General features: G+C 41.8%; 1 protein-coding gene across 5 annotated transcripts in view; it reads right to left on the reverse strand.

Annotated features, from left to right (window-relative positions):
- Positions 1-16,122, reverse strand: part of TGM4 (transglutaminase 4) — a 45,453-nt gene extending 29,331 nt beyond the window's left edge. For 2 of the 5 annotated variants that reach the window (XR_003565330.3, XM_007064326.4), the window contains exons 1-2: positions 15,165-15,237; positions 1,231-1,353 (exon numbers count right to left, since the gene is read on the reverse strand). Coding sequence is in view for 1 of the 5 variants with exons in the window: in XM_007064326.4 (XP_007064388.2) it covers positions 1,231-1,246 (16 nt within the window). In the remaining 4 variants the exon portion in view is untranslated. Of the gene's footprint in view, positions 1-1,230; positions 1,354-15,164; positions 15,238-16,005 lie in introns of those variants that run through there. The other 3 variants (XR_005223973.1, XR_005223975.1, XR_006288909.1) reach the window with 3 other exon arrangements.
- Between the last annotated feature and the right edge of the window lie 1,052 nt (positions 16,123-17,174).

Below are 17,174 nucleotides of genomic sequence, written 5' to 3' on the forward strand. Positions count from 1 at the left end.
AGAGAGTAGTTTTCAGTGGTTCAGTAATGCTGGAAGGATATAAAGAGTGGGGTCCTGCAGGGATAGGTTCTGGGTCCGGTTCTGTTCAATATCTCCATCCATGATATAGATAATGGCATAGAAAGTACAGTACACTTATAAAGTTTGTGGACGTTGCCAAGCTGGGAGGGGTTGCAAGTGCTTTGGAGGATAGAATTAAAATTCAAAATCATCTGAACAAACTGGAGAAATGTTCTGAAGTAAATAGGATGAAATTCAATAAGGACAAATGCAAAGTACTCCACTTAGAAAGGAACAATCAGTTGCACACATACAAAATGGGAAATGACTGCCTAGGAAGGAGTACTGGGGAAAGGGATCTGTGGGGCATAGTGGATCACAAGCTAAATATGAGTCAACAGTGTAACGCTGTTGCAAAAAAACCAAACATCATTCTGCGATGTATTAGCAGGAGTATTGTAAGCAAGACACGAGAAGTAATTCTTCCGCTTTACCGCATGCTGATTAGGCCTCAACTGGAGTATTGTGTCCAGTTCTGGGTGCCACATTTCAGGAAAGATGTGGACAAATTGGAGAAAGTCCAGAGCAAAGCAACAAAAATGATTAAAGGTCTAGAAAACATGACCTATGAGGGAAGATTGAACAAATTGGGTTTATTTAGTCTGGAGAAGAGAAGATTGAGAGGGGACATGATTACAGTTTTCAAGTACATAAAAGGTTGTTACAAGGAGGAGGGAGAAAATTTGTTCTTCTTAACCTCTGACGATCGGACAAGAAGGAATGGGGTTAAATTGCAGCAAGGGGGGGTTTAGGTTGGACATTAGGAAAAACTTCCTGTCAGAGTGGTTAAGCACTGGAATAAATTGCCTAGGGAGGTTGTGGAATCTCTATCATTGGGGATTTTTAAGAGCTGGTTGGACAAACCCCTGTCAGGGATGGTCTAGATAATACTTAGTCCTGCCTTGAGTCCAGGGGACTGGACTAGATGACCCCTCTAGGGCCCTTCCAGTTTTATGATTCTGTGATTCTATATAGCAAGCTCAGACTCGTCTCAGAACTTCATCAGCTTATGTTCCCTTTCCTCTGTAATGAACATGGGTCGCCAGCAACAAACACACTAACTAGACACATTACAAATAGCTTCAGATCAGGTTCTTAGTGCAGGAGCTTGCCAAAAAGCAACTTCTGCGCATACACTGGTCTTACAGCTTACGAAGTTTTAAAACTCACCAGCTGGCTGACTCATGATCCTTTCTGGTCTTGTGTCCTGAAGTACTGGCAAAGCCCGTCGTCACTTCTGCCACCTTCCTCTGATCACGTAGAAGGAAGCAGCCCCTTTTTATCAGAAGCTGGCTTTGAAATGACAGCATGTATGGTGCCAAGGGGTGGTGTTTGGAAAGAGGAAGTTGATGTGAAAGAATTAATACAATTACACTGCACACAAAAAACCCTAAATACCAACAACATATAAATCACAACAGATCTGGCTGGAGACTTAGCTGCAATCAATGACAATAATAGTTCCACAGAATCCGGTAACTCCAGAGCGTGTGGGCGTGTGTGTTTTTACGAGTTTATTCTTTCTCAAAACTGGAAGCTGCAGTGTCTAGGTTGCAACCTGCTTTATCCCCTTAAAAATAAACTGTTTCCACTGAAAGCATTTTAAAAAACATTGTGGATACATTTCTATTAGGCTTTGTAAATTCTCGTTTGAACAGAACATATTTTCTGTGCCTACCTGTGGACCCTAGAGACTACATACCAAGAGACTATGGAACGGTTGAAAAGATCAATTTGGCATCTATACTCCAGAGGCCTTTGCACCCTAATCCCTGGCCATACACTAGCACATTTGGGGCCTGATCTATTGCTGTTCATTGGTGTCACTTAGTAAGTTTTTTAAATTGACTTCAATGGGCTTTGGATCAAGATTTTGGAGCCTTGCAGTTTTGTTGATCTGTGTCACAGTTCACCTTAATCCATCACTTTACTTTATGATGCTCCTGAACCTCTATGTATTGGGAGTCCCACACCAGCCTCCCTCCTCTCTCCCTGCCACCCTCCGGGGTATTCTACTAATCAGTGGGAGTATCCTTGTCTAATATGGGCCCTGGTATATGAAGCAAGGTGAGATTCTTCCTGTGCCCTCATACCAATCTGACCCTGTCATGAAAGGCCCCTGGATGCTGATCTCTGAAGTCTGATTTTTTGTGAAGGTTGGTAAGGGGATTTCAATTTTAAGATGCAGTAACATTTTACACAGTCATGGTTTCAACTCTTTCCATGTTTGTAGCAGATTGACTCTGTCCTGCTTAGGCAGAAGTCATCCTCTATCTTTGCTAAATCAAGTAAATGGAGTTTAGTTGACAATCGGGCAGTGTTTCAACAGTTTTTTCTCTTGGGTTCCAGACTATTGATAACAGCAATTCCACTCCCCCACTCCCTTTTTTTATGTTTCCGTAACAAGTGGCTACAATCATTAGTCACTTCACTTGTATTCATAATGAGCCGGGCTAATAAGGCTCTTTAATTAACAGAAGCAGGAGTGGCAGTGACTTGGCAAACTTCCTCCTGTTCTACTGAGCAGCTCAGCTAACTTTGGACCTAAGCTACCTCCATCAGTTTGGGCTTAGAGTCCTAGAATCAAAGACTCAGTTTAACGCTCACTTGGGCTCTCGGCAGCCTGTAAACCTGAAGCTTCCCGCTTCTTGTGTTATGAGGAGGACACTTGCAGTACATTCAGTTCCTAAGAGTTCATCTACACTGGAATAAAAGACCTGCAGAATGGCCGTGGCTGGCCCAGGTCAGCTATCTGGGGGTCACAGGGCTTGGGGTGCAGGACTAAAAATTGCAGTGTAGATGTTCGGGCTTGGGTTGGCACCTGAGTGAGGGTGCCAACCCTCTAAACCCAAATGTCTACACCACAATTTTACAGCCCTGTAGCCTCAGCCCCGGGTGCCTGAGTTGGCTGACTTGGGCCAGCCCCGGGTATCTAATTGCAGTGTAGACATAGCATGTGTAGTGAAATCTGAGGATGTTAGAACACATATGTTAAATCCTGCTGCCTCTTAAGTCTATGGGTGCTTTGCCCTTTCTTTCTCTTAATATTGGTAGTATCTTATCTAGGAAGAGTCCTGGGTAGGATCGCTGGGTGAAGTCCCTGAGGTTAGAGATTTCCTTTGGGGAGTGGGAAGACAACTGAGATCACCCCAGAAGCTGCATAAAGAACCTGATCCAAAGCCCAATGAAGTCAATAGCCTGTCTAATTTAGCCAGGACTAAAGTCAACAAAAGGAGACTAGGACAGGAGCTCATTGGAGTCAGTGGCCATTGGCTTTAATGGGCTTTGTATGTGTTGCAGCCCCACAGAATGTCACTGTGGAGATATAGTAGTGATTTAGGGTCCTTAGGTCACAGAGGAATGTCCAGCCACTGGACAAATTCAGATTTAAATTGCTAAAGCTGTGTCAGATATATTTATGGGGGAAAATTTCCCTAATGCAGCTCTGGCATTATTGAGCATCATCCATACACTGTCTCCCTCCCGCCCATGCTAGATTTTTCAAGTTCGAGAGTGGGGCTGCTACATTATTTGTGGTCTACGTCTTTATGTCTCACAAGAAGGTAGTAAAATATCCTCTCCCTTTCTCTTGCTTTGGCCGAGTAAGGCATTGTTAATACACAAACAATGAAGACCCTTCTCATCCATGGAGGAAATGGAAGTATTTTTAGTACATACCATCTATCTGGTCTCTTTTTGTTGACGTTAGATAACTTGGATTAACTGTAGGATACAGAGCAAGTACTTTCATGGTAGTTTTGTCTATATAGTGAGAGACCTTTAGAATACCTATTGATTAAATTACTGCACAGTGAGTCACCAGAACTTGAATTGTATACTGGGCAGAGCTATAATTCATGTTATTCTTCTGTACGCAAGGATGAAATAAAACAAAAGCAGAGAAATCAGTATCACCAACCAGCACTTATTTCCCTATTTGAGAGTTCATGCCTCATCGTAGTTTTAGCCTCTGAGTAGTTAAAAATTCTTACGAGAAAGGAAACTCCCAAGGTATGGCAACAAAGACTCATTGCATGCTAGAAAAACAATCTGCAGCATTATATTATACATAATTTGCAAACAACAAAAGGCTCCGTCACATATTTAGTTATAGGTTTTTCGTCTTTTATTGTATAAACAGTTAGGCCTACCATAGGCGCTGACTCCATGAGTGCTCTGGGGCTGGAGCACCCACAGAAAAAAAAATAGTGGGTGCTCAGCACCCACTGGCAGCCCCGCGGATCAGCGCCTCCTCCTCCCTGCCAGCACCTCCCACCCACTGGCGGCCCTGCCAATCAGCTCCTCCCCCACCCCACCACCAGCGCCTCCCGAGATCAGCTGTTCAGCTGTGTAAAGGAAGAGGCGGGGAAAGGGGGTGGGAAGAAACGGGACAGGGACTTGAGGGACGGGGCGGAGTGGGGGTGGGGCAAGGGTCGAGCACTCCCCAGGAACTGAGGAAGTCAGCGCCTATGTATAATATAATGCTGTATTTTTCAGAAGTGACTAATGATTTGGGTGCCTCCATTTTTGGGGTGCCTGATTTGAGTCATCTTAAAGAGGCCTGATTTTTAGGGTGGGGTATCCACCACTTTCCAAAAATCAGGCCCTTTAAAAGTTGTCTTGGGCTGAGCACCTAAATATGGAGGCTCCCAAAAGCACCAGTCCTTGCTAAGAATTTAAGCTTTTGTATCTATACACAGTTGTCATGTTTCAAACGCTTTTGAAATGTAAACTAATCCTCCCAACACCCCTGTGAGGTAAACATTACTCCAATTTTACAGAGAAACTTAGCCAGAGAAGTTGTAACTTACCAAAGAGTGAGCGATATATAAACTTAAATATAGTCACATAAGCCACCCAGTGAGACTCTGATTCAACAAGGTACTTAAGCCCATGCCTAACTTCAAGCTCGAATAGTCTTTCGTTGGCTTCTGTGGGCCTACTCCCATGCTTAAAGTTAGGTGCATACTGAATCATGGCCTGAGTAACTGAACAAGGGTATAAAAATCAAACTCTGTCTGAAGATAATTTGTGCACAGTAAGATATTACATTTTCTATATCAATAATTTGGTTTATCAATATAAATTTGTATATCACAAATGGTTTGTGCAGCTGTACTAAAGAGACCCAAATACAGATACGACCAATAGGGTAGTAAAATGCATATTTATTTTAAAACATTTTCATTATCAAATGCTAGCCTAAAATATTATCTCATGGAATAAAATGAGACATATACACTGACAGACCCTCTGTTGTAGGGCCAGATCCTCATCTGGGGTAAGTCAGTGCATTTCCATTGAAATTGCTGGAGCTACACTGATTTACCATCACCTTAGGATCTGGCCCATAGTTTTCAAGCTGGATCTTATTTGAGATTCTGTTTTGTTTCTTCTCCATTTAAGTATGATTCTGCTTCTGTAAAGATGCATTTCATAATAAAAATAGTAATAATAATAATAATAAATCTAAACAAATAATATAATCTGAGTGCTCTCATGAATATTATATCTCAGATGAATATACACTGGTTCACAAACACTCTGACTTGCATATTTTAAATATGGGCTGTGACAGAAGTGCATCAGATATTATCCTGACACATTCCATGCGTATGGCAGGCAAAGTCTCCTTTGATCTTACGAGCCAACTTGAGCACAAAGGGCAACAAGATGTCAGTGTTTCATGTAGGTTTACCATACCCAAGCCTGCAATGGTTCCAAAATGTCTGAGTTTAGCTTCTTAAGAGCCTTTTTTTCTTCAGTTTAAATATAAAAAGTAATCAAAATCCAAGCGCTTATGCAAACATTGTCAATTTCACCTATTAGAGTAAAGCTAGTTATATCTGGTAAACCCTTCCCAGGCTAGTGGGACAGATTCCAAATCCAGAGAATGCTGAGTCTGTCACAGAATAAACCCCTATGATTTTCTCTATATGAATGGGGAAGGATTTTCCTTTTCAGTTTGTCTTTTTGTTGGGAAAGAAGCTCTGCACCCACACAAAGCAACACTGATCTCCCTCGCCCACTGATATAACTCCTCAAGGCCACCGGTAACAAACCGTATTCTTCCATCAGAGGACTGATGGGAATTTCAGCCTAACAGTGGCATCATTTAACTGCACAAAGTACCAACCGGCTGCCCATTATTTGGACTCCACTGGAAGCTGAGGGTGCTTAGCACCTCTAAACAGCTCCAAATATATATTGAAGATGATGAAAGGAACATGTCTGAATGCGCAGGATCTTCAGGTTGGTAAACTTTTTTATTTCATACTTCTTTCTTAAGGGCTGGCTGTCTTCCTTCTGGACTATTCTTGAATTCTCATGTTTGAGCAAAAAATATAGTTGTTACTCTATGGTACTATCATTTAAGATGCAGTTGTGATAAAAAATAAATAGCTGAAATAGGCAAATCTTCCTTTTACAATTTCACCTTTAAAGTAGTACTGAGTGTCAGTGAATGCAATGAGTAATACAAAGTGAGCAGTATGGGAATAATAATTAAATAACTGCATTGACTTATTTTGTTTAGGAGAATCCATTCTCAACATACAGGATTCTGAAGACTATCCATCTTCAAGATCATCACCATTTTCTATAGTTACAGAATTATCTGCCAATGACAGTGTTTCAGTCACATCATGTATGTCACATAGCCACAGTACCTCACCTGTAGCAAAAAGAAAAAAAAAATCTCCATAATCCAGAAACAACCATAGATAAATTTGTGATAAGAACCAGCAGATTACAAAAAGATGTAATTGATGAAAAAATTGCCCGGTTTGTTTATTGCAACAAACTCTCCTTTCTGTATGATTGAGAACCCACACTTCATTAACATGGTTCAGTCATTAAGACCAGGATACAGTCCACCCAACAGAGCAGATATCGCAGGCAAATTTCTGGATAAAGTGTATCAAAAAGAAATTGAGCAGTGTGCAAAAGGTCTAGAGGATGAAATTGTTAACCTGAGTCTTGATGGGTGGAACAATGTCCACAATGATCCTGTTGTATGTCCTTGTGTCACAACAGAAGAAGGGAATGTCTTCCTTACAGAAACAATTGATATATCAGGAAATGCACATACTCCAGAATAGTTACAAGAAGTAGCAGTAAAAGCTATAACAAACTGTTAAAAAAAATTCAAATGTCTAGGATGCAGCTTGGTCACAGACAATGCTGCAAATGTATCCAAGATGAGAAGGCATTATTTAGAAGAGAGTCGCAAGCTAATAACATATGGTTGCAGTGCTCAATTGATGCACCTCCTACCCAAAGACTTCAGTGTTCCACAAATAAAGGCTAATGTTGAAATTGCAATATACTTCCGTAACAACCACTTTGCAGCAGTTGCTCTGAAAAAAGTGGAAGGAACCAAGCTAACTCTCCCACAAGACGTACGATGGAACTCAGTAGTGGACTGTTTTGAGAACGAGGTCTAGAACTGGCCAAATCTGATGACAGTTTGTGAACAAAATCGTGAGAAAATAGATGGCACCGTGACAGCCAAAGTTCTCAACACTGGGCTTAAGAGAAATGTTGAACACGTGCTGAGTACCCTGAAGCCTAGTTCTGTAGCCTTGAACAAAATGCAGGGAAATAGCTGTTTTATTGCTGACGCCGTTGAAATTTGGAAGGAACCGAATGAGAGCTTAAAAAGAGAAATACGCAATGACAGAGTTAAATTACAAGCATTAAAAAAAACAAATGGGGCAAGCACTATCTCCAGCTCATTTTCTTGCAGATATTCTCAATACTCGGTACTAGGGTCAGACCTTAACTGCTGAAGAAGAGGAGTTGGTTCTGACATGGACATCCAGCCATCATCCCTCCATAATGCCAACTATAATAAACTTCAAAGCTGAGGGTGAACCATTCAAGTAATATGTTTGCTGATGATGTTTCAAAGAAAGTTACACCAGTGAACTGGTGGAAGTCACTTAAGCATTTTGATTCAGAGACTGTTGAGGTGATGATCTCACTTTTAAACAGCAGTAGCTTCTTCTGCCGGTTTAGAAAGAATATTTTCTTCCTTTGGACTAATTCATTCCAAGTTGAGAAACCGTTTGGGTCCTGAAAAAGCAGGAAAGCTTGTTTTTCTTTTCCAGACTATGAACAAACAGGCAAGAAAAACCTCCAAATATTAATGATTAACCTGTTGAATTGGAGATAGTTCACCTCCCAATGACTTCATAAATATCTACTTCAATTACCTTTGGTAACTGAAATAACCAAACAATCATTCATTTTCTGATATAGCTGTAAAACTAATCTGAAAAGTTTTCAATATAAATCACTTTAAAAGTGTATAGTATGTACCTTCTAAAAATGAAACCTACATTTATCTCTGAGTTGTGAAGAATATGTATTAAGGTTATAACAACCAACAAGAATGCACTTTTATGTAGAAATCCATGATTAAATCGAGTCTTCCTGACTAGTGATTTAAATCAAATCCACCCTGCCTACAACGAATACAGATGAATGAATTTATAGGCCAAGCCACCTCAAAGATCTGATGAGGCCAAAAAAAAAAAGAAATATTTGAAACAAGTAAATGACAAGTACATTTCCAATATGCCATAACTTTAAACCTTCTTTCCTGGTTCCTACCAAACTTTCCAAAAAAGCTCTACCCAGGGATGAGACGTGACATGCAAAATTTCAGGAAAATCAGTTTCTTTTCAGGATGGTAGTAAAAATTATGCTTCCAGGGGAATGGCAGCTTCAATCTTAACTATGGCCCAAATATTGCCGCACCAGAATAAAGATTTTGATATAAAATGTTATAATTTTCAATGTATTACACAACGTATATATTTATATTATGTATTTCTGCATTTCATAAAACTTCTCAGAGTTTGCAGCAACAAATTACTTTCAAAACACAGACAACACCTAAAGCAAACAATCATGTTCTGACAATCATAAAAGGCGTTGATAAGAGTTAAATAAATCAGTAGAGCAAATATTGATTCAGGGGTAAAAAGGTTTATCCACATGCAAAAACTGTAGCAGTGGAAAACCAGGAAAATACTTGACCAAATACCTCTCCACCTTCAGCAAATGATGAGAGGTGTGCGCGCGTGCATGAAAAAACAGGAATTTCAAAATCGGTGTTTTAGAAAAATGTGTTTCCTTTTTCAGGCCTCCCTTCTTTTTTCTACAGTAAAAACAATGGTCTTTCGTGTTTATTAGGGTTCTTTTGTATCTGGATTAAACAAAATTAATACAGGATAAGAAAATATAGGTGAGTTTAAGAAAACTGCATCTCTGCCAACCCACACTGAAACTCAAACTAACAGTTATAAGCAAACAAGGAGATGATCCTGCACAGATGTGCATGCCTGGGCCTCTTTGTATAGGGGAGCAGTCCCATAGCACAGCATAAAGTTACTTAGGTGGCCATGTTATTGCAGGTTCAGGTCCTTTGACCCTGATCCTAGCAACTAGCACACGTGTGATTTTATGTAGGTGAATAGTCCCATTGAATTTGACTGGATTGTTCATGAGTGTAAAATTACACACCTTCGTACATCTCTGCAGGCTCAGAGTCTCGGGGCGATGGTATTTGCACTTACTGGCAGTACAACAAACTGTGATTTCAGTAACGTGGAAAATCTGGAAAAAATCTACCCAGAGTCCCGTTGGTGTAACAGATCAGAATCTGGCCCAGTAACTCAGAGTGGAAAGCTATCAATGGTCTCAAGTTCTGTGACGTAGGAGTGTAGTGAAAAAGAAAAAAAGTCACTCAACCAGCCTAACTCCTAGATTAAGAAACACATGGCCATGAGCCATCAGAAGCTGCAAAACAGGGTACTACACTGAAATATGGAACGTATAGGAGCTGATTCAGTGGTTAGCAAGTTTCTTTGTTTGCTTTCAATGAAAACAATCTAGACATTGCATGAATAGATTTGCAATATTTATAGTAAAAAATGCGACGTTTTTTAGACAGTGGGCACGCTGTGACTGCTGCTTACCACACCAATCACGATAGTTTCACTGTTACCTTGTCCGCCTTCCCATTTGGTACTTCCGCCTTCTGTGCCTTGTCTCATACTTAAATTATAAACTCTTTGGGGCCAGGACATCTTTTTTATTATGAATGTGTACAGTGCTGATCCCAGAGCGGGGCCTCTGTGCACTAATGCAATATCAATACCAATAATACCTCATCATTCAGAAGCAGATTCCTGAAGACTTCTGATGCCTGGTATAAATGATACAATATTTTCAGTGCTTCTGAGTCAAGCCTGACCTATTATTACTATTCAGCAAGCACTCTTCCTTAATCACTGTGCACTGAGAACAAAAAATATCAGGATTATTAAACGTACTTGGAAACCAGAACAGAATTACACATTCCTTTACAGGATCTGAAAGTAATTGATTATTATTTCTCTAAGAATTGAATCAATACTATAACAGATTACTCACTGCTCGGTTAGCACAGCAAAGCAAAAGGAAAACACTCTCTAAATGCCAGGCGTTAGTAGGACTGTAGATTAGTGTTCTGTTGTGTTCTCAAACACCCAACTCTCTCTCCCCTCCCTGCTTCCCAGCAGCTGCACTTCAGAGTAACACTATGGCTAGTCAAGTCCAGGGAGGCTAGACTCAAATGGGTGAGCAGCCCAGTGTCTGTGGGTCGGTTGTGAAACAGCAACTGATAAAGATCAGGCTGAGCCTAAGCTTTGCAACCATCAGGTCTTGCACTACAGCCTCTCTTTCAGAAAACAGCCGAACAATTCTGGCTAGTCCACACTAGAAAGCTGCACTTTTAAAACCTCTCTCAGTCTAGTTAAAGCAGTACAACCCCAGCGGTACAGATCCTGCTACCTTGGTATAAAGGTCCTTTATACAGGTACAGCTATTCTCACATGGGAAGGGGAAGAATTATAGCAGTATAAGGCACCTTTTTTATTTTTGGTATTATCATAATGCCGAGGAGCCCTCATCATGGACCAGGACCCCATTGTGCTCGGCTCTGTACAAACAAGGACTCAAATCTTTTTTCAGAGTGGTCACAATGTGAAGGGATACTGATTGTTTCTTCTGAGTTTGCCCTTATCTGCATGGAATGTCATTTCTCATCACATTGTCTAGTTTTGTTTGGTCCTTCTGAAGCTAACACCTGCTTCTAGCCTTGAGTAACCTAAAAAATTCAGCATCATTCCCAAATTTTAGCACATCACCATTCACTCTCTTTCCCCAGGCACTAATAAATATGTTAAAGGCAGTGGTGCAAGTAGAGTTTAACTCTTACTAGTACAGTACCGGCCCCTGACCCCGCTCACAAAAATGTTCCGTGACTAGAGCCCTGCACAGACACAAATTTATACCTGGGGATGCGGATATCTGCAGATGGAAATCAGTGGCAAAAGGAGCAGGAGTGGGGACGCCATTCCCAGGAGCCAGTGCCCCATGCCGCCAGCTCCTGCGGTGTGGCTGTACCGCCCCCAGCCCTGTCTTCCAGCGGGGCTGTACAGACCGCAGACAGGAGATGCGGTTGCGTGGAAGGGCTTGGAGCAGTACAGCCGTGCCAGAGGAGCCGCCGCCGTGGCGCGCTGGCTCCTGGGAGCGGCGGCCCCACATTCTTCTTCTTTGGCCGCTGTGGTTCCCGGGAGAGCCCTGCAGTTCAGCGGATACAGATTTCTATCTGCAGATATCCGCATCCCCGGGTATAAATTTGTGTCTGTGCAGGGCTCTACAATTCATTCTTGAAAATGTGTCTTTCCAGTATGGCATTCCAGCAATAAATGGTATGGCGTCCTGACCGTACCGGCTTACTTGCACCACTAGTTAAAGGGCAACTGTTATATTAAACCTATATATATTAAATATATATTATATTATATTAAACCTCCTTCCATCTTGATCAGAGTCCAGTTATTTCTCCTCTTTGTTTTCTAATTCTGTCAACCAGTGAGTTGACAAACAAACAAAGGGATCATTTTAATGTAAACTGTAATGTGAACAATAACTCCTCCCCTTTCTGCAGGGCAGTTGTGAGTTAAGGAGAACAGGCAAAGATTCTCAAGTGGTGTAAATCAGTGTGGCTCCTTGAGGATCTGACCCAGCGTGTCAGTCTTGGCTTTCAATTTCTTTGTCTGGACGTATCAGAAACTACACTTTTTGTTTCTTATTCGATAAACGGACACTCGGTGCTAAAGGAACCAAAGAACAATGCTGCATAGTTCTCCTGAGAGGAAGGGATGGCTGCCAGCCACATGAATGCCATAGGACAGAGGTGCCAAGCGTCTCTGGCAACCTGAGGGTTAAGGCTTTGTAAAGATAAACACCTCTCTAATTTTAACACTCTGGGTCTTCTCCTGAACTTCTTAATAAGGTGGCTACAGCGTACAGTTGACTGAGAATGCATAATACTGTAACGGTGGCACACAAAGGGATATACACTGGGTATGTTCTTATTTTACTTCTTTATGATGTATGAAGGCACAAGAAGATTTGTTTTCCGTAAACAAGCTTTTTCCACAATTGTGATTTTCTTAGAAATATGAGGAATGCCAAGTCTTGCCTTCCTGGCTCTTGCTGGAGAACTTCTTGGATGGCTCAGAAATATGAAGAGGCAGCTTTTTTCAGCCTTCAGCGGAAAGGACAGAAGTGCCGAAACTTTCGCAAACAGCCTTTTGCCATCTTCCCATTCTTTACATCTGCCTACTGCTCAGTTCTTACAACTTCTTCTGACACAGCTGATGCTGGCCCCTTTTGGAGCCAGCAGTGGTCTGACCAGCCCGGCAATTCCCATGTTCTCCGCATGTCTGAATTAAATAGGTTGGACCTACTCCATTCAATAGCTTTGAACCAGTGTAAGCAAACAAGAATTGTTTCCCCTCTCAGCCAGTCGGTTTCTACTTCCTAGGTCTCTGTTTGTCAGAATCCTGCTAGCTCTGCAGTTATCAAGAGAGCCTTCAGGTTACACAAGACCTGAATTTCCAATGTGAAAAACACACTGAAAAAAGCACACACACCCAAAAAACATTTAAAAGACAAAACCAAACCAAATCAAGCCTATTTTAGACACCAGCAAGAAGAGACAAATGGTGCAAGCGTAACGTCCACCTGCACCCCTCCTTTGCAGGTTACCTTTAGACGTCTGGCAGATATTGAGCAGATTTGCCAGTGGTGACAAGCCAAAGATACTCACTGGCCAGGGTTCTGATAATGCAGGTGACTCAGATGGGCCCTGGATGAGAACTGGCTCTCTGAATTTGCGGACATCAACCAAAATCATTTTAAATGTTCATTACAGATGGGCCTCTCAAGACGAGCAGGATATATTTTTAGAGTTGGTATGATCACTTGCAGATCGAGAAGACTAGATAAACTTGGTAACCCTAATGTTTGGCCAAAGTGGTGCCTCCCATGAACATGCAGAATGCTAAAATTATGGCTAAAGGCCTCAGTTCCCATAGTTACAAGGAAATACTGGTGAACTGGTGATCCCAGAACAAACTGATGAAATATCCAGCACAGAGGTGCAAATCCTTTTGTACCTTTGTTTCTTTGAATTAGGATTATTGTTAAAATTGCCTTCATAAAAGATGTGGTGAAAAAAGAATCTACGTACCTTATAAGTCACACTTTCTGCAGAATGTGATGTATTGAACCTATACACATTCAGAAACCTAGAGGACCAAAGTCTATACTCAGCAATACTGGCATGAATCCAAACTAACTATGGAGGTCAGTGAAGTTTCTTTAGATTTACACTGGTATAACTGAGTGCAGAATTTTGGTCCAGATACTCTGCCAAAGGGCAGGTGCAATATCAATTTAATATCCTGTACGCAAAGTCTTTCCCCTGACTCCAGTGACTCCTCTGACTTTCCATTGACTCCTTCCTTTCTGAAGGATTATGGCCGGTCCTTACAGGGAGCATAGACACGATGGTCCTTTTGCTCTGGCTCTTACGAGCCTATAAATATTTACTGAAATACTAAGGACTCCAAGTTTCCCCATTTCATCCTTTTGTTTTCCATTTTTTTGTTTGTTTCTGACCTGTATGCAATCCACTCCAGTGGCAAAGTAAACTTATCGACTCATAGAAAACGTACAAGGACACCACTGTTAACATTTAACACTCTTTCCAAAACCCCAAACAGCTCTATTGTCATAGAAAAGGAAAAACAGTCATGGACCATAAGGCTCTGATGTCACTACGCCGGGAATATTGTACTCCGATCAGGGCACCTTATGAGACAGATACAGTATTGACACATTTGAGGAAATTCAACAACAAAACTGATGTGGAGTCTAGTGGGATTGGTTTACGAGGAAAGATTTCAATGCACGGAACTCGGTTAAGCATTGACAAAATGGAGGAGACATGATAATGGGCTATAAATACGTGACGAATGTAAACACCCAGGAGGGGGAGGAATTTTTTCTAGTGTCTTGAATAGGACAGAGATATGACTGGGGCTCGTAGGATGTAAGTAATATTTAGGCTAAAGATATAGAAAAAACTTCCTAGCAGTGAGGTATCCTGTGATGAGCCTCTAAGGAAAGCGGTGGAACACCCATTGTTTGGGACATTTAGAACTAGACAGGGGAACAATCCACCCCAGTCAGTGAACAGACTGCAGCAGATGAATTGACAGGTCTTTTCCATCTCTACAGACTCTTAGCCAAATCTTGCTTTCCAGTACATCCACGCAACCCTAGCGACGTCAAAGAGGTTACATAAGAATGAACAGGAGCAGAGTTCGGGCCAATGATTCGATACGCCGTATCCCACCTTTGCCTTGCTGAAATGTAAAACAAGAATTGCTCCAAGAATTGTACCATTGGCTTGGAGAGACAAGAGTTCGCATGTGACTCCTTGAATATCCACCTGCCAACACTGTAGCATATATTATTTACCAAGAACATAGTGCTAGGTGCCACCAGTGTACAGAAATGAAACAGTTTCTGTGTTGTTCTACTTCATGGTACAGTAGAAATGCTTTAGTTCACCTTAATCCAGCCCTGTTGTCACAGTCTCTGAGGTTCTAAACAGACACTGTAACCGGGAAATAGCTGTACTATTTTCTATAAATACAATGCACGGCTGTGTGTGTTTATGATGGGTCACTTACCATGGAGTTAGAGCAAAAGGGTTGTTAGAGGATCCAAGCAGGAAAGGTAACACAATAACATAGATGAGGGTCCTGAGGAAGCAATGGAGAAGCTGTTTATTGGGAGAATAACCCCTACCAGACTCCAGCCAGGCTAGAGTGGATTGTTCTTCCTAAGGCTAAGCCAAGGATCAAAAGGAGGATACTAATCATGAGAGGACCCTAGGCCTAGAAAAGGGTGAGGGCCGCAGGAGTGGCGAGAGGCTGCCCTGGGAGTGTTAGTGAGAGCTGACAGACTGGCAAGGGGACACAGAGACACAGCAATTGCAGCAGGGGCAGTCAGCTTCTCACAAGTGTAGACAGAAACAAGAGGGCTGGCTGAGACACATGAAAGCTGGCAAGGAAAGATTAAGGCTTAGGCTAAAGGGAAATCTGCATGTAGCCTTTTAATGTTTGTACCCTTTGCTCTGTGGGAATGAATACATAATGCATTGTGTTGAAGAAGCTGTTTTGAGTCACTTTTAACCACTTTGCTGGTCGCAGGTCCCCAGAGCGAAAAGGCTTACAGATGCCTAACTCAGCTGGGCCTTGGTACACGTGATTGGGAAACAAGGAGTCTGACACTCAGAGCCCGACTGGTTGGACTGCATGGTTCCACCCGGAGTGAGGAGCAGGAAGTCAGGCTGTCACTTAAGGGGAGGGAGTTAAAAAAAAAAAATTGAAGCACAGTTCGCCCTGTAACCATGACAGCAACATTCCAAGGAGAATCATCCAAGGAGCAAGTCTGCGGAGCATCACCCACTTACAGCATAAAGGCCTTGAAGGCTGATTTTGTTATTAGATTGTTGACATAGAAACTAACCCAGCAGGTTTAGGTTATTTGTCCTTCTTCTCAGACTGCTGCTGTTCTGCCTGAGGTGAAGCTGTGTGCAGCAGCAGGAGTCCACAGAGTGTCACGCTGATTCCTACCCACCACAAGAGTGCACGAGTCTCTCCAAAGAGCAGCCTGCCCAGGAAAGCCTGAGGGAAGGAAAGACAAATACATTCACAAGGCAGAGTTGCAAAGAAATCTTCTCCAGTACAAAACCTGGGGCAGATCCTCAGCTGGTGTGTACACTGAATTACACCACTAGATGATCTGACCCGTGATTCTTAGTATAAAGCCTGCCTAACGAAACTACTCCAACCGCCACCAACAGGAACATCCGCTGCTACTTAGAATCACCGGAGTTAAAGTTGGAAAAGACCTACCAGGTCATCCAATCCATTGTAAAGCCAATACAGGATTGGTCCCTGTTGCTTTGTCCAGCCCAGTAAAAAAGAGAGACTTGGCAGATGCTGATTTTTGAGTTTTTTTAATAATTTTGACAGATAATGTTGACTTTTAAGCATCCCTCCCCCCCCAGTTTACATATTCACAGCTGTGGGAAATTATGGGGTGTCAAGACAATTATTTAATGACAGTAGATGTTGAGATTCAAACAGCTAAAGCTTTATAATCATTAAAACACCACAACTGTCAACATCACGTCAAAATATACAAAATAAATATCTTTACATCAAACTCTAAATACGTTCTCAAGCAGCATTCTTCTTACTTTGCCCAGCTGTAAATTTGAATGATCCCTGATGGAAATATATTTCAGTGGTTCGTGTGTGTATGGCGAAATTGACATTTACGGACATTTACTGATTTACAGATCCTTCCAAGCCTTCTCTTAAATGTCCCAAGGGATGGGACTATCATGAAACACTATTCTGCAGATTAAGATGGGAATATCTTCTTCATATTTGACTTTAATTTTCCTTTTCTTAATTTTATCCCATTACTCTTACTTATAGTCCCTAAATTCCTTTCTCTCTCCTTGGCAAAATTCCCATCGGGTTCAGTGGGCCCAGGATGTCACCTCTCGTATTTAAGTCATCTCTTGGCCAAATGAGCGGTTTTAAACCTTCCTTGCAAATCAATGCTGCAGACCCTGATCTTTTTTGCTGGTCTCCTCTGTAATCTCTGAATATTTTCTAGGATCA

Source organism: Chelonia mydas, chromosome 2 (genome assembly GCF_015237465.2).
Source record: "Chelonia mydas isolate rCheMyd1 chromosome 2, rCheMyd1.pri.v2, whole genome shotgun sequence".
Taxonomy (NCBI): Eukaryota; Metazoa; Chordata; order Testudines; family Cheloniidae; genus Chelonia; species Chelonia mydas.